Source organism: Perissodus microlepis, chromosome 10, assembly GCF_051167445.1.
Source record: "Perissodus microlepis isolate ML-2025 ecotype Zambia chromosome 10, ASM5116744v1, whole genome shotgun sequence".
Taxonomy (NCBI): Eukaryota; Metazoa; Chordata; class Actinopteri; order Cichliformes; family Cichlidae; genus Perissodus; species Perissodus microlepis.
In genome coordinates this window covers 14,757,093-14,775,279 of record NC_140470.1, presented here as the reverse complement: position 1 = coordinate 14,775,279, position 18,187 = coordinate 14,757,093, and the positions used below count along the sequence as shown (strand labels likewise).

Sequence of the window (18,187 nt, the reverse complement as noted above, 5' to 3'; positions counted from 1 at the left end):
TGAAAAAGTGAGACCAACTTGAAAACTACTAAAACAAAAAGACTGACTGTATTTTTTATATTCAAAGTCTTTTTTTTACCCTCTGAAAATGTCAGTTTCTTATTTGAAATTTAGTTAGTTTTATTTTACTACTATATTAACTTTGTCCGTTTGCAGGGACTGCACACCCACAGCTGTTGCAGAAGCATACAAGAACAAGGGTCACACAGTTTACCACACCATGAAGCCGAACTGTCCTGACCTAAAAACTACATTCTTTTCATTGTGCTCACCCACAATGTTGCATCCAAGAAGAAAAGTCAAATAAAGTTAATTATTTTAGGGAACTTCTAAGAAGCAACACACAACACAGTTGTGTACAAAGTATATAATCAAGTGTATTTTCATCTTTATCCACGTTCTGTACACATATTAAGATCCATTTCACATGAACACTATACAATAGCAATGAGTGAGGAATGGTATATTTTCTGAGCACTGAGCAGCTCATGTCGAATGGCACTTTCATAAAAAAAAGAACGAAATCACAGAGCATGAATAAATAACTCAACAGAGAAAATGGCTTTATATTATCAGATCCATTTAGCACATATAAAATGCACAATGCAACAAAACAAAACATTTGTTTGTTCCACCCTTGTGTTTTCTCTGCATAATCTGTACCGTAAATAATCCCCCCCCAAAAAACCCAAAAGATATTTGCAGCTATCAGAGGAAAAAGTGTGCTTTTAGTCCGGATTTGAGTAAAAGGCAATCTAAAATATAACGTGTTAAGAGGAGTGGTAACAAGATACATTGAAATATCAGAGAAATATCAATACAATTCACAAATCTTCAATTATTCATCTCGTAGAATAGTCATTTAATAACCGATAGAAAAAAAAAAACAATACATGTTTGGCTGCTTTACAAGGAATATCTATGCTTCAAAGATATGTTTACATTTTCTGTGTGCTTCTGAATTATCCCAAGACAGTTTAGAAGAAAGAAAACATTATGAGCGAGCCAGCATCTGGTGAGGTGTGTTGGTTTCCTCTTTCCAAGAAGCAATCAGAAAACACTCTCAAATGTGATTCTGAGCTCTTGAAAATTCCTGTAAAGTTCGGGCTGAAACAGTTTTGAAGTTGTCATGAAAAGCTGTGTTGCGGGGGCGAGCCAAGCATAGCATCTCGCATGATTATTCTTCTTTATACCTTCCCTGCGTACACGATGCTTTTTCAATCTGCTAACCACTATATGTACATACAAGCAGTGTTCACGGATAAATACCTTCACTGGTGTAGAATGACTTGCTCACAATCATCCCTACCTGGAATGGCATGGCACATTGACTGCAATATCTGATATTAATTCTCTTTCTGAGCCATCATATTGTAAGGTTTACTGGCCAGATTATGGAGAAGGATTTGAAAATTCCTTTTTTCACCAGGAGGGCTAAATATCTTGCTTTATTTACTTTACGATAAGCCATCAGCAACACGGTACCATCTCTTGTGGATAGAGGCAGAGTGAGTGGGGAGTTTTAAAATCACATGAAATAACATGTAGACTGCAGACATGATGTCTTATCCAAATGAAGGCCTTCTGTTCGAGTGTAGCCAGGATGACTGTTGTGCTCTCTGTTCATCTACCATCAAAATTCAATAGCTGGGCTGTTCAGCCTCATACATCATAATGGGGACATTGAGACTCGAGATAGGGCATTACAAAGAAGTACAAAGAAACCAGATGTTTTTCAGCACTTTCTTCACGGTGCCATATCCATGCTATATACAAAGCCAAAGTGGATATGCCTCCTTCGAGCTTGTTAAAAACATAAAAAAATGATACACTAATAAGGAATTGGTGAATGCAGACTGAGTGCACATTGTGATACAGAGGATGAGTCAGATCTTGTGCCGTAGATAAGAATTTATCATTAATAGGAACTGGGCAACCTTGACTTTTGAGAAAAATGTAAAAGCAGGACACAATTGCTTTGCGCAGTTGTTGTTTCTTTTGTTTTTTTTCTTTTGTGGAATTTTTCTGATAGTCGACCTGACAATATAGGGGCGCGAAAGGAATGCATCCTCTCTCATCCTCTTGTCTCAGTCCACACTTGCCTACTCTCCTGTGATTTCAGACGTAGTATTCTTTGTCTTTGTTCTTTTTGCCCTTTGTGATGGCCTTTGCCACAGAGGCTGTCGCTGTGTTTTTGTCTTTGACCACTGCTCCGTTGCCCTCCGCAGTGGAATTGTTGGCAAAATTGTGGCTCTGGTCTGTCTGGTAGGAGCCCTCATCCCGGTTCCGGTACTTGTACATGGCATAGAGGAGGATAAGAATGCAGAGAGCAGCAGCAGCCACGATACCAACCACCATCCCCGTGGTGCTACTGGACTCCCTTATCACCTCCACGGCACCAGGCAGGCTCTTATCATCAGAGGCTGTGGGGTTGGCTGTGGGCACATGGGGAAAATTGGGGGGGTAAGTTAGTCCTGGTGTGTTTCGGGAGGATGGAGGAACAGGGGGCAGAAGCACCTGGTCACGGGTGTTCATTTTGCCTGCAGGAATGTGGAGCTGGTCAGGGTTGGTGGTGGGAACAAAAGGAGGTAAGGGGCGGGGTTTCTGGACTCCACCATCACCAGCGGCAGGGGGTGGAGGAAGGACTGTCCTGTCAGTGACCAAGGGGGAGTTATTATTGTAAAAGTCCTCGTCATCGGATTCCGTCATCTCCCCAGAGCCGAAGGCTGAGACCTCCACAGGGTCACCACAGTCCTCCTGGTCCGGGGGGCAGGAAGGGTGGGGAGGGAGTATCAGGGACTCTTTGGTGGTTTCAAGTGGGGATAGGAGAGTAGGAGGAGGAGGGATGACGGGGTAACGGGTGGCGATGGATGGGGGCTCAAGGGAATCCACTGTTATAATAGGCAACACTAATTCACCTCCTAGAAAGAAAACAGAAAAGGTAGGGGATCCTAAATTAGAGCAGAATTAACACTGAAATTCTGGCTGAGCAGTTGTGCTCATCAGTACGGAAGCACAATCTGCTCATTATGTACATTATTAATGAAGAATTTAATATTAGATGGCTTATCAGTGATTTTATTTATAGTAATTGCACATACTATGCCGATTTCTATAATACATGGGTATTTACATCAGCGCTTGGCAACTGAGGAGAAAAGCAAACCGAAAGCATCATAATGCTGTCTGGAAGGTATGCATATGTGTGTGGGTGTGCAGATTAAGAATGTTTAATAATGCAATACAGAAAATGCGTAAAAAAGAGCTCACATGCAGAAACAAACATACAAGATGACCCGTGAGAGGCGGCAGCTGAATGAAGAGCACATAATAAACACAAGAACATTAAGTTTTAAATGGCCATGCTGCGATATGCACATCTGTAGGCGGAGGTTGAGGAATGATAAGAGAGCAGAAAGGTTATTGTATGAATGAATCACACACAAAATAGTATGATTTTCTGAAAGCACTTGCTATCTTACAGATGTACCTTTAACCACTACTACTAGATGCCTCAACAATTCAACAATATATTTTCCTGTGTGTGTGTGTGTATTTGTATATACAATTATAGCATTCTGCAGAGTTACAGATGTTACAGATACATACATCTACAGACATTTACAGCCAATAGGTTCTCTTTCATTATTATTTCAGTCACACTTTGCCGGGCCAGACAACAACAAACAATTCTGATAAGGTCATATTAATAATTAAGGCACCCACAATAAGGCCAGACTCTCAAGTTCTACAGCTTGTTTCTGTCACAAACTCGATCAGACTCTCTTAATGCCTGAAGTACATTTCACAAAGATTGTCTTTGATTCACTTTTGTGAGCTACAAATACAGGGTAGAGAACAAATTAATGCTAGTCTGTAATAACTATCCAAATAATGACAGTTATTTGACAGAATTACTCAATATGTGAGTGTAAGATAGTTGGATGAAACTGAGAAGACAGATCTGTTTTTTTAAGAACAATGATGGCTGCCTAAAAGCACTGCATTTTGTCTGCACTCCTGGGTAAAAATAACATTACTCATCTAAGCACCCTAGTACCATCGCTTCATAAGGACCAATTGACCCACCTGTTCCCGGTTCACACTCTTCCAGGTCCTCATCATCACTTGGACACTCAGCTGATGCCACCAAAATATCATCAGAGTTCTGTGGCTGAAAGCAAACGGGGAATACAATTTCTTTTTTAACAAATACCCAATAAACATTTTTCTTCATTCAGGCTCACAGACAGTCTCTTTTTTACACTGACTGTCCGGTCTGCGAAAAAAATCTGCACTATGCAGCACTGTACTGCTTAAGTGTTTGTGCCTGGAGCGACACTAGTAAGACTACAAGTTCAAAATGAGCCCATCTGCAGCTGCTTTTTATCCTTTACCCCATTGGCTGACTTTATGTGTGTGCAAACAATGGAAAAACATCACCGATGGAGACTCTCAATGAGATAAATGCTATATAATTGGGTTTTAAACAATTCTTTTATATCAAATTTGCACAAAAAACCCATATAAAATTCTCACATATATTTAACGAGGATGCAGGATGCACAGTGGGCTCTGGGCAGAGTGGGCAATAGAAGGCTCACTAATGGATTACTTTGATAAATTGAAAATATAGAGAAGACCATTTTAGGATAGCTAGACAAAAGGAATGGAACAAAAAGAGCACTCTGCAGTTTTATTAGGAGAGGCAGTGGCAGCGGGGGTTCTTTAAAACCTCAGGACAAGTCCAACTACTGAAATTTCTCCAATTTGAAGGGTTTTCAGCTTTTATCACATTCAAATTCTTTGTTTTTATGTGGCCGCTGTATTGTAAAAATACACTAAGCAAGAATGTTATCATTATCCTAATCCTAATACCTTGATGGAAAGTAAGTTATGCAATGAATTCAGAATCAAACATGCTGGATCAAACCTGTTATTTAATGAATTTATGAAGCATTTTAGCTTACCTATTACTCCATACAAGGTTTTATATGCCTAATTCTTTCAGTAATAGCTGAAGCAGCGCTAAGAAATTTAATGATGCTGTGAAACACTGAATTTTGTCATGGTGTGAGACTTAAATGTGGTACATTTCATCTCATAACTCCTTTCATGATGATCAGGGGAAAAGTGTGTTCATGTTCCTAAACCCCTTTAAGGCCTGAAAATCTGAAAAATCTGAAAAATAAGCTTATCATTGTCAAATGTAGAGAAGAACTGGGGATTCTGAAGTGTTATCTGGTTTTGTGATTGTGTGTTGACTGTCATCTTAGATTCTAGTACTGCAAGTTAAATTTCAAAATGTGCATTAATACAAGATGAATGGAACAGAAACTACAGTATAAGCTAAACGTGACAGGGGGATTAAATAAGCTCCAAATGTGTAAACCTGTGCAAGTTTAAACATTTATGTTTTATAAGGTGACACACATAAAGACACTGCCAAAGTATTACTCAGTTTTGTTCTTATATAAATCACGATTTTGCATTTTTAAAGCTGATTGAGAATGTTAAGGATGCTTTGACATATTAGCAACCTGATAATTGAACAGAAATATAAATTTGTAATTTTGGGAATCACGCACAGCTCCAGATTTCTACAAAGCTAATTAATTAAAAAAAAAAAATCACTCACTGTTATTGAGCCATATTTAAAATGGCCTTTTTTCCTACTGCGAAACATGGACAACAGCCTTCACCTTATGAGCTAATTACCTCCCTGTTGTCAGCAAATTAGCACCCCTTTTTAAACTCGCTGACCTTTGAGATGCTCTCACTCAAGCTGGGCGACCGCTGCCTGCGGGTGGTGGTGGTGGCCATCGTGGTGGTAGTTTCCATGATCGTGGTAGACATATCAGACACCGCCAGCGGGGTGACGGAGGTGGTGTCCGTGGTCACCACGGAGAGCGAGTCTCCGACCAGCCGCAGGTTCCCCTCCACCTGTACGCTGGGGTCATTTTCCGCTGCCAGTTTGAGCACCTGGAGACCATTGTAATACAGCCCTGAAATCTGACCCTGGAAGGGTCGCCCTTTGTCAGAACCGCCAATTTTAATGGCTGCCTGGCTGTTAAAGATGGTCAACTGTCTCCCTAAAGTTAGACAGAAACACAGAGAAGGAGATGATGGAAAAGGGGAGAGAACGGCGGAGCACACACAGAGACGGCATATGGGAGATTTTGCACAAGAACATCATCTGAGCCAGGTGGGATTTAGTAATTAATTTGTTTAAAAGCTTATTTAGATGTTAACTCTAAAAAGGGAAATGTTGGTTAGCAGCAAGTTTATAATTTTGACTTTGCACATACAAGAAGAGGAGGCTTAAAGCCTATTTAGATGTTTATTTATGATTTTGAAATGTCACTGAATAAGTTAGCAGCTGCCTGTGGGAAAATGATATTTATATTTGTCTCTTAGCTTTAGAGGGGAAAAAGAAGGTGTGAAGATATGTATCTTATGGCTCCTTTTAACAGGTAACTACTAAAATGGCAGTCTTGCCACACATCAGACAGTTTGAAGCCGAATGACAATAAAAATTTGACTCCCTCCTCCCACTGACTTCATCAGCCATTAGGCCATTAAAACATGCTTTTCCGTGGGTTTCCCCTACGGTCCAATTGTTTTACCTCCTCAAAGGGGCAATGATATTCAACAGCACCGCTGTCAGCACCTTTACTGATAAGCAGTGTTACATCTGAGGAGGAGGGCTGCGGTAATGGGCCCAACTCAGGAGAATACTTATTAGCAAAGTTAATGGCTGCAAACAGTGATCTACTTGCCTGTCAGGGTTGTTTTGTTGCAGCAAAAAAAAAATTCAGCTTGGGAGTCTGATGTGCTCGTTGTAATACAATGCAAGGCAGCACAAGATTACAGGGAACAAGAAAAAGGGAAAGAGGTTCATTGGGGTGAACACATCCTGAAGCTGTGGTTTAAAATATGGTTCAGTTATTAGGAACAAAGCCTAGTCAGCTTATGTCCAGTGTTAGCTTCACTGGTATTAATGGAAACGTTACACAGCATTTTAATGATATTTATGTAGAATAATTACACACAGTATCTAATTACACACAGTGGTTAAGAGGGATGATAGAGGGTTAGACAAGGGTTATGCGCTTTTAGTTAATTTAGTTTAAAATCTTTGTTAAGGTGCAGCCTCTCCACAAGGTATAAGGATGACAAAAATAAATGGCAAGCACGCCATATCCGTTTGCTTCCATACTCATTTTCTTCTGCTTAAAGCTATACTGTGGCCATTAAAATTCATAGCCAGTACAAGTTCCAATTAAAATGGAAATGTATACGTCTGGGTAGCCTGCACTTTGTCACCCTTGTCTTCTGGCACTGCACCTCTCAGGGGGGGAAGTTTATTTACTAGTTATTTCAAGGGTTAATTAATTAATTAATCAATTATATTTTTTACCTTTATCGAGTAGCCACTCGTCAACTACCCGACCAAGTCTGTATGGGATTCTTTGCCTAGCAATAGCCAGTCGTTCATTATCATAGTGTCCTTCAAAGAATTTGGAGAGACAGATTAAAGGTTAAAGTCTGCAAGCTGAAACATCACATGGTTAGAAACAAAGTTATAACGGCTAACATTTTTAACAAGTTATCAATTTTAACTCAGCTGTGAGTTAAAAGAAACTTGAGCTTTACTTAGTGTTATCTAGTTATTATGAGTAACACTGTTAATGCTAATTAGAGCAACGTTTAGGCTATTTATAATGTGCTACTCTAGTTAGTGTTATTTAGCTATTTTTTTTTCCAAGCAAAGCATCGTCTTCAGTAATTACCAATTACAGATGAATAATTTTATGTACTTTATAAAACAGACGTTCATTCATAAGAAACAACCAATCAAATCAGGAAAACAGTTGCATTTAGACAGTGATAAAAAGTCATGTAGTTAGAGTAGGAGCATATGAATTTGATTGCATTCACAGAGAGCCAAAGTCTTGCTCACTTCAGTGCCAAAATGCATTTTTCCAACGCAGCGCATGGTATACATGCAGTGTTTTTACTCGAGCTCCCAGAAGGCAGTGACAGTATGTCAACATCAAAGGCTTATGGGAGTTGCAATTTTAAGTCTCTTTGGTGTTCATTCATTTATTGTCTTGTTCATTTATTTGAACGAGACACAAACAGTTCCCCGGTGAGACAGGACTTCAGCTCTCTTTTAAACACATGCAAATGCAAAACAAATAAATTAAAATAAAACAAGAACAAGCAACATACAGTAATTACAGTATGAATTGTTTCTAGACATTAGGAGAGCCCAGATTTTTATTTAGACCTAGCACCGAGGAATTTCTATCAATCATCAGCCAAAGGGTCACTAAAACTGTTAGTAAATTATTGTGACATTATTTTGTTCCATTCACTTTCTGTTCAGATTATTATTTGCAAACATTTTCAACAAATTTGTAATTAATACAAATATGAATAATTATTAGAATCTAAAGTAAACCATTACAGCACAACAATGAAAAGGCAGTTAAATGCCTGGTTACACTGTAAGCTGTAATATAGTGAAGATGTTAAAATATGTTTGCCTTTTTTTTCTCAAACAAATTGCCAGAAAAAATTACTCCATGATATTTGATATCTATTTAAGGCACAAGAAACTTGTGTGATGTGCACTCCCTATTTCTAACTATTCTATGCATCGCCATGTGAAATGTTTCAAATATCACTGATTGCTGAGTGGGAGCTGACATAAAGGTGCACACCATCTTCAATACCCAATTGCATGCATGCATGCATGTGCCCTCGTGTTATATGCATCTGTGATTTGAACACCAGCTGGAGACATAGAAAAGATGTGGTTTGTGTCCCACTATGCCAGCTGGTGCACCTGCTCTGAATAAGGTTAATTGGTAGATTGTTTCAGAACAGGTTAAAGCACAGCCAGTTATGATCATTTTATGTATGTATCTTTTCTTTTTTGGGTCCATGTATATGTTGTGTGCACACAGTTGAGTGATTTTTGCTCACTAAGATAAGTTACCACACATAAAATAAAACTGTTATATAACTTATCATTATAACAGTCTCCCTTTAGTGAATCTACACTATTTTGTATCTAATAACAGACAGATTAAGTATGATCAAGCATGATCACAGCCACATTTTGAATGTCAGCAAGAATTTGTCAAGTGAATATTTATTGAAAACAACACTATCATATAAATTTAAGGCTAGCAGTTCATACATTCACAGCTAAAACACTGCTATATTGGGCTGAAATAGCACTTAAGCCGCACAAGAATGGCTTAAGTATTACATCATTTAGAAAAGTCTAGAGAATCCCACCTGAGCCACAACTTCACATCTCCCCACCTCTCTACCAAACTAAATGCAAGTACAGCAGCAGCTGATGAAAATACCTGAATTGCTAAACTCAAAAAGGCAGCTTTAGGGAGATTTACTCATTTCAAACTATTATATTTTTACACAAACACATAATTTTTAGTTGCATGAGGCAACTTTAATAGATCTCTTATAAACTGATAAAATAACCACGCAGGAACACTGAATTAAAATTACCCACTGGGCAAACTGCCAAGGCAGAAATAGGCAGACATGCAACCCTTTCTCTCTGATCCAGAAGTTTCATGCTGTCTTACTATGCGTGTAATAACTCCAAAGTTTGTCCTGTTAACCTTACCTGGTGGATAACGCTCAATGACTGGATGGTTGTCCACCTGGAGAGTGGCATTGCCACCACTGCGTGTGAAGCGTACAACATGGTACTTGCCATCATTAACTATGACAGCAGGCTCATCAATAGTGATGTCATCTGTCCCCACATTAAAGATGACACCAATGTTTCCTTGATCCTGCACAAAAACAAGAATGAACGTGACTCATTAGCCAAATGACAGACGCGGTAGGAAAAGCGAGCATTGCCACAAATGGGTTTGGGGAAAGCCCAAGATAGTGAAACATGTTGAGCAATCACTTAAAAATAAATGAAAGTAAGGGCTAACCCTACTTAGAGGTATTCCTCTGCTTCTCGGGGCCTGTACTTTGAGCCTTAGGGCATTTGCCCTGGGGGGCATTATGCCCCACTTCAATCTGCTGCTGGATATCACTATTAAGAGCGTATAACACAGGTTGAACAGTACAATGTCAGTTGTGGATGATAAAATAGTAATTATTGCTAGTATTTATTTATGCATTTATTTTACAGCTTAGCAGATTGTCGTGCCGTTTGGCGTGTATTATTAAATTATATTTAATATTGATATTTGCTTTGTACATCAAAAGAACTGTTTTAATTAAATTGGTGATGTTTATCTTTTTATAATATTTTTCACACTTTTCTGACTAAAGAGACAATGGCTTGACAAGTTTAATCTATCTGCTTGTCAGGCCAGGAACCTTGTTTAAACGGAAACCCATATCCTTTGTGACATGGGCAGTATGTTTAGTTCTTTCTTTAGGGTTCAGTGCCATTTCCCCTCAGCAGCCAGCTCCACTTTCCTGATGTGGATCACTCTTGACAGAATCCTGCTGTTTCTCTTTTGGTTGACCAACTTCTCACCCTGTCAGCCTCTACCTACTCCTGCCAACCTTCCTCAAAGGTCAAATCTGCTTCTCAAACTAGCCTTTGTTTGGTACTAATAAGAAACATTGGAAGCAAACTCTGTGGGGTCTCTGTGCCTGTCCGGCCCTTGTACGTTCACTGCCTCGCAGTCATTTTAAATGCAAGCCAAGGACAAAGTGCTAAGGTGGTTATAATAGACATGGTGAGAAACAGCACATAAAGCTGCGGGGCCACTTTCCCTCGACTTATAGGGGGACGCACTAACCTTTTAATGCTGGTTTAATACAGAAGTAAGTAAGTAAGTAGAAAAGGTGGAGAAATAAATCAAAAGACCATACTTATTTCATTGTAGACCAGAGATTATGCAATGTGATATTATGATATGTATAACACATGCAGTAATATGCTACTTTTATCCCACCCCCATAACATGTGTATCTCAAATGTTTACAGTCAAGGACAAAAAAATCTGAAGGTTCTTATTCAAACAATCTCGACTCCTGCAGCTGGTTACACCGTATCAGACCTTGAACCAGAGAGGGAAGAGGAGGTAAAGAGTGAAAATGACTGGAGTAGTGTTTTATTTGAATAAAATCTTGCAAACTGCTGGCCTTCCATGCTATGATGTGCACAATATCTACTGGCCTTACAGCCATTATGTAAATATGTTCAACAGTGGGCCTTGCATTGCAATTGGATTCCCTGCCACTACTGTCAGAAATGAGCTGCACAGCTTATTCCTTGACATGCACCATTTCATATAACTGATTGTTCCCCTTTTCTTGTACCTCCAGTACTGCATTACTGACTCAAAGGCTAAAAATTCAAATACGTAGACTTCTTTTCCTTCCTTGATGGTGTGATGTAAAACCTGTCTCGGTGCTTTGCTCTTACCCTCTAAACACATGTAAAATCATTCGAGAAACCTTTTGAATTTGAAATAATTATTCTTGCTGACATGGCTGGTGTTAAGTACAGAAGTTTTAAGGATTGTTATCTTTTTATGCTTTCTAAAATCACCTAAAAGCCATCATGAACTCATGAACAGGTGAATATGTGCAATTGAATTGAATTATGATCCCTGAACAAAAGCTGGACAGTTAAAGTCACACAAATGTCACAGAACATGTACACCCCTTCAAGACAAAGGTGTACCCACTTACAAGTACTTCATGTGAGCTTAATTAGTCATGGAGTTAATGCAGGTTAGCAGGAACCTTGTTAGTAAAGAACAAAGACGCACTTTGGCAAATGAGAAATCTTTTAAATGCCCTTTGATACGCACTTACTATAAATTCCTTATATTTTTTATTGTCAGTGTTGTCCTTTATATTTTCTTTGTACACTTATCTGTAACCTAAATGGACAACTTTGGATGTCGGTAGTTTAAATATTCTTCCGATGATGCAAACTGATGAGTAGTCATTAGGCAGCTACAGGGTAGTGCGACCTCAGGTCAAATTTCAACTCGTGTCCTCTGGACAACAATTAAAATCTCCAGGGCCAGAAGAGTCTGCCTGGGGGTCCTTATGGCTTTAAAAAGTGCTGCTCCTATTTTGCTTACTCAGTCTTAGAGAGTGATTGCAAAATAGCCCTGAAGCACCTTTTGACAGCTGGCAAAGCAACACTAATGCACCCCAGTTTTTGTAAACAAAAGCTTGGCCATTCTAGTCAACACATTCTCACTCCCAACTTATCACATACTGATGCTTGGTCATGACCCATCACATTTTTACTCACTGCCCTTTAGCATCATTTTTTCAGTGTGCAGGGTAAAGCATTTTCCAGATAAAATACAAAATTGAAGGCAATGTGGTGCTGAAGCAAGCATTTTGTGAGTCGACCCTTATAGAACCCCATAATAATTATGCCCAACTTTTAGCACAAATAAACCGCAGCCTGGAAAAGCATTTTTCATTCCTCTCAGTGTACTTAACAGAATAGACAAACAGATAATACAGACGGCAACATGAATATAGCATATTTCACGATTTATATGTGCAAGGGTGCAGAGTGCCAGATTTTTGAATGATTCTGGAATAAATACGGAATGGATAACTGGCCACTATAAACACAGCATTATGATAACTGCATTGAGTTTATATAAAGGCTTAAAGTTATATATTATTATGGGTGTGGTTATTTTATCTGACTGACATTAACTCGTTGACTGTGACTGTGACATCAATTCCTTAACTGCAAAGTGGTTTTTAATGCCCATGTAACTGTATGAAGTGCATTTTCTTGCACACTCACTAAACAGTTTTGACACCCGCTCTGATGGACTGTTACTTTTCTCCCAAAGATTTTTCATTCCTGTATCTCATCTAACCTGCTACTGACTATAATTCACATGAGGGAAAAAGTACTGATTTTTATAAGGATATGTGATTTCAAGAATTTGCAGCTTCTTCAGATGAAATGATGACATGACAAAATGAATTTAAAAGAGTTACAGCACTAACAGTTCTTCTGTGCTAATACATCGCCGCTGCCTGATATATTTTTAAACGGAGCACAGAGTGGACCGATCATGATTCTTTTAACACCACCAGCATATCTGTCTGTCTCGGCTTGTCACCAGCCAAATGTTTGTCTCTGAATTGGCTTGCTTTATTATACTCTCTACTAGAGACTTTTTAGAGGTGGGTGGGAGCCTGCGACAATACTGTTGGGATTTTAGAGACTTCAAATCTTCAAATATAGAAATGATAAAATGTGCTTCAATCAGGTGTGTCGCTGTGGTCAGGGGTAAGGTTTCCATTAATTTCTGATGGAAAAGACATCTTAAATGAAGGAAACTGAGCTATAAAATTTCAAAGATTATGAAAGACACTGATTCCCAACTAAAATAAGTTCTGCATAAAAATGTGTAATTATTACTGTAAAATATATTCTGGCTATATAGCCAAATGGCTTATCACCTTAATAATATTAGGGAGAAGAGTGAGATTAAGGAATCACTGAGGTCCACCCAAATCTCATCCAGTAAGTTGATCTTTTGCTCTTGAAGCACTGCTTTAACAATTCTAATAGTCTCCATTTTGCACAGTGTATGTTCTGTTTTGTTTCATCTTTTAGTCGCTCATTAAAAACATGACCATTTGAAAATAGCATTAGCCACTCTGATGTGCTCTCAACTGAATACGGTGATGGTTTGCTGCTTTTGTGCAGAATAATTGGTCTTTTAAGCTGGTGTATGTACCGTGTTCAAAGTCATATTTTTCAGCTAACCATGTGACCAGTTTATTACAGCAATCTTCAGCAGCTCTGAAATCCCACTGTAATTATTCATCACAGTGGTAGTTTTGAATGAAAGGGGTGAAATCTGAAGAAAATCGAAACCATAAAAAGCTCATATCATTTGTTTCCTTTAATATTTTCAACTGTTATTCAAGCCAGCTTTGCTCTCAGTCGTCCTCTTCTGCAGAGGGCAAATTCCAGCGTGGAGACAGAATGAGATAAAAAGAAGAATTAACACTAAAGCAGAATACATTAAAACAAATCACAACTTATGTCTCTACAAAAACAAGAAGGTGTGAAATTGTTGGGAAACTAAAAAAAAATTTCAACATCACCTGAACTGCTTTGGATTTCCCTCCGCTGAGCAGTAATAAGGTGTCAAACTCAGCAATCTGTCTGTGCACAAGGACTTGGCAGATGCTAGGAAAAATGTTTTCAGCTCACTTTGCACGCGGGCAGGAATCCTTGCATTTACTAGCAACAGTCTACGGCTGGCAAGGTCAGATTCAGACATTTAAAACTGGAAATGCAATTTAAATGAGGCGATTTAAAAAAAAAAAAAAAACATCCAGGGCAGGATTTTTGGACCAAAACATGTCAAGTAAATGACATGTGGAGGAAAAACACTTTTGCTTAAATGTTCAACACTACAGTTTTTATCTGTTTTTTCAGTATAATGTGATATATGTGCAAATTACAATTAGCAGAATATCTGTTAAAACAAAAATATGTATTTGATTTGGTTTGGACGAATGTGATGCCCCCCCTTCTTTCCCCTTGCCCTGCACTCAGAGTTAAGATTAAGAGTCAATGTGGTGTGGAAAATGAGGAGATGCTGACAAGCACACTCAAAAAATTGAAATTGGGTGGTTGTTACATGTACAAGATTCAAACTTGTAATTTGAACTAAATAATTTCATGTTTCTATGGTGAACGTAATTAAATCATCTAGCATCTGCATGAAATTCTGCAACTTAATTTGTTCTTGTTGAGATGACATGATACAATCTAGTCAGAGTGGTTAGTTGCCAAATTTCACTCTACATACTTAAATAAATCACTTCAAGTCAATGTAAGTATACTACGTTGATCCAACGTAATCTGATTACATTAAACCACCAAATGCCAAATGTGTTGGTTTGACATGGTCAAAAATTGGTTATTTTACTTGGTTAAATCACGTGGTTAAATTGTGTTCATCCAACAACAGATTTTGTGCATGATGTTTTTTATTCTAGTCTTTTACCTGCTTCTGTGTGTTGTATTTGCACCAAAAAGTTCAATATTAGATCAAATGAGTCCAATAAATCAGGTAGAAAGTACTTTTCCACGCTTAACAGCAGGTACTTTAATACAGAGACTGATATTACAATTCAAATTCCTTTTAGAATAAAAATGATATGAATAAAAGAGGCGCACACGTAAATCACAACTGGTTTCAGAAGGGTGATAAAAACTTTTTCATCAGAAGACTTATTTTTTATTTTTTTTTGGAATATAAACAATTCAATCAGATTGTTTTCAGGCTGGGTTCTTTCTGCACATGGGGTCCATTCGTCTTTCCTTCTGCCAATGCCCAAAACAGTAATGTAAATGTGTGGTTATGCATGCCCAAAATGGCAGCTTCTGAGCTGAACTGGTCCCCTGGAACGGACACTAGCTGTCTTCAGGGAGCTGATCAGACACGTGCCACAGATTAGATTAGCCACTGAGGACATATTCAGTACTTTAGTGGATATGACACTAAGTGCGTGTGCATCCACACATGCAAACACCAGACAGCTGACCTCAAAGCTTCATAATCAGAATGAATCCAATTCAAATGAGAAATAATAATTAAAAATAAGAGGAGCCAAAGTTTTGCTTTCAAAGGTCAGATTTGTAATCTTATAAAGGCTTTTTTTCCTTTTAGTGTTTACCACAAAAGTGTCTGCTAATAAGATACCGACTTCGAGTTACGAGTTTTGTCAACAGATGTGATTTTAATTATTACACCATTCACAGACGTTTGACAGATCTCCCTTCTGGTTTTCATCACTGCACACCTGTCCTGTGGCTCCATACTAAAAAGCCTGATTTCCCTCCAGAAAAAGGCACCATTGCAGGCAGATGCTGAGGCGCCACTTGGCTTCAACGACCACACACATACAGGCACGCAAACACATATCCACACACGTGTTCATCACCAGAAAATATCTCGTAGTCTGCTGACGTGCGTGCGCCTCTTCTCCTTCTTGTACTTGTGATTTATTAATTCCTATTTTATTCCAATATTTGGACTCAGATGCCACTAATCGGTGAATCACACAAGCTGTGATGCTTCTGCGCCAAGTTAGAATAAGGACAAAGTCTAGTTAAAACGTCATTTAAAAATAGACCGAGAGGTTTAGTTATATCCATTTCATTTAATTAAGATTAGAGCATTAGAACTCTACCAGCAAATGTGAGTTTGCTTCCTGTTTTTTTGGGCCTTCATCAGCTTATCTGGAGAGAAATGATGATATGTGACTTACAAGTTTACTCAAATAAAACTTTGTTACCTTAGCTGTCTTTTTCTTCCCCTTTTTGTAGCTGTAACTATTTCTGCACTGTCTATATTTATTTAACTGCTCATGGAAATGCTGCCAGTATGACAGCAACCACGTACTGTTCACATACGTAAAGGTTGAAAATACTGCAATCAGCATCAGGAACAGCTTACCAGTTTATCGATAGAATAACACGCTCTGTGGCAACTCGTGAGGGAAGCTGAAATCTCTTGTTAGGGTTTCCCTTTAAGAACCCCTGAGTTACATGGCTTGTTGTCGGAAGCTGGTGAGCATTTGAGAAGTAGCTGCAGCCGCTCTGAAGCACATGATGACATCATAGTTACTGTAATCTACACCCTCCAAAAAAGCTCTGTGCATATGCGCAGTGCCAACAGATATCCAAATGTTGTGAATCATTTTGCAGAAAGGTCATGTGATGTTATCCTGACGTCTCTTTCTCTGCCTCCTCAACATGCAGACCTGGCCTGAATAATAAAGGTTAACACTTAAGAAGCCAGCTTAGAGGGAAAACACAGCAGCATTTTTTTTTTAAACTTTTGAATAAAAAGTTCACATTTCAGTGTAGTGACGTTCATTTCATGGTTTCATTTGTTTCTAACTATGTATGTACATGTTGTTCGGGCATTCAAATAGTTGCTGTTGCACTCTTCTGTTTGCAGACAGAGTAGACTAATTTGAACAGTTCAGATTTCCATGGCATACAAAGTATGTTGTCCTTTTCGCCTCCTAAACCAATCACAATGCTTCTTTATAACCATATTTGCAAAGTGTGACATTAAATAGCACAATATGAATGACCATAAATGCTATTAAGGATAATTTATTCTACACAGAAAGTCTGCTCTCGTATAATCACAACATGATTTTAAGCTCATGAATACAGGATGCAGGTGGTATGAGCAGACTCACTCGGAGAAGGAAATAAAATGAATAGAAAAAGTATCTTAAAATCTCTCTGGATAATCATTCTTACATTTTCTGTCTAAGTAACTCCACTTGTAATATTTAGAAACCAGAAAAAGAATGAGCATAGTATTCAGAGTGTTCAGAGCCGCAGGTCATATGTATGAAATATTTAAATTCTAATCTCCTTTAAGTGTTTTTTTTAATCTATCATAGCAGTGTGATACCATACCAGTCTTCCCTTTTTGTGACTTAAAGCCACACAGATTCACGTTCTTACTATGTGCAGCTGAAGATAGTCTCCAAGCCCATGGGTGCTCTCCACTCGCACCAAGATGGCATCCTTCTGCTGAGTGCTGAAGCCCACGGCTAAGCGGTCAGCTCGGGTGCTCGGGCGCTCATTGGGGGCCCAGGTGAATGTGATGAGAGCTCCGCCTTTCCCGAAGATATACGTGGTGCCAGCTGGGAACAGAGGCAATAAGGAAAAGATGAGAGTACAGACAGTAGCCAGAGACACTTTTAAAAACAGGCAGCATTTTTAACATAATTAGTTCTGCTTTATCAGGTGTCTTCCCTTAGCCTTGGTTCTTTTAACTAATTTAACATTTGTTAGTTTTTAGGTTTTTTTTTTCTGGAAGTACCAATCCTTATTATAAAGAGATGAGATTCCACGTCTCTCTTTCTTTGCACGAACACTACCTTTCATTTTTCAAAATCATGCCATAGGCTGAGAAAAACTTCAACCAAAGATGGGAGATTTATTAAAGAAACCCACTCATGAATCTCCATTAAATAGCCTGAACTACTCAGTTTGATAAAGCTTTGCTTTCACAGATGTAAACTTCTCTTGCACCATGGAAATCCAGAAACTAGCGGCATCTTTTGTCCCTATACCTTCTTGGTTTTTGAAAGATATTCTGGACAGTTCAGTTTGTTTTTTATC

The 18,187-nt window shown here is 38.5% G+C and overlaps 1 protein-coding gene across 4 annotated transcripts in view; it reads right to left on the bottom strand.

Annotated features, from left to right (window-relative positions):
* Nucleotides 1-352: 352 nt before the first annotated feature.
* LOC146379054 (neurexin-2-like) overlaps nt 353-18,187 on the bottom strand; it is a 126,519-nt gene continuing 108,684 nt past the window's right edge. For 3 of the 4 annotated variants that reach the window (XM_084942324.1, XM_084942325.1, XM_084942326.1), the window contains 6 exons: nt 17,525-17,706; nt 9,668-9,839; nt 7,421-7,510; nt 5,764-6,092; nt 4,090-4,174; nt 353-2,921 (listed from right to left, as the gene is read on the bottom strand). In XM_084942324.1, coding sequence (XP_084798450.1) covers nt 2,119-2,921; nt 4,090-4,174; nt 5,764-6,092; nt 7,421-7,510; nt 9,668-9,839; nt 17,525-17,706 — 1,661 coding nt within the window. In that variant the 3' untranslated portion in view covers nt 353-2,118. The remainder of the gene's footprint in view (nt 2,922-4,089; nt 4,175-5,763; nt 6,093-7,420; nt 7,511-9,667; nt 9,840-17,524; nt 17,707-18,187) is intronic. The other variant, XM_084942327.1, reaches the window with a different exon arrangement.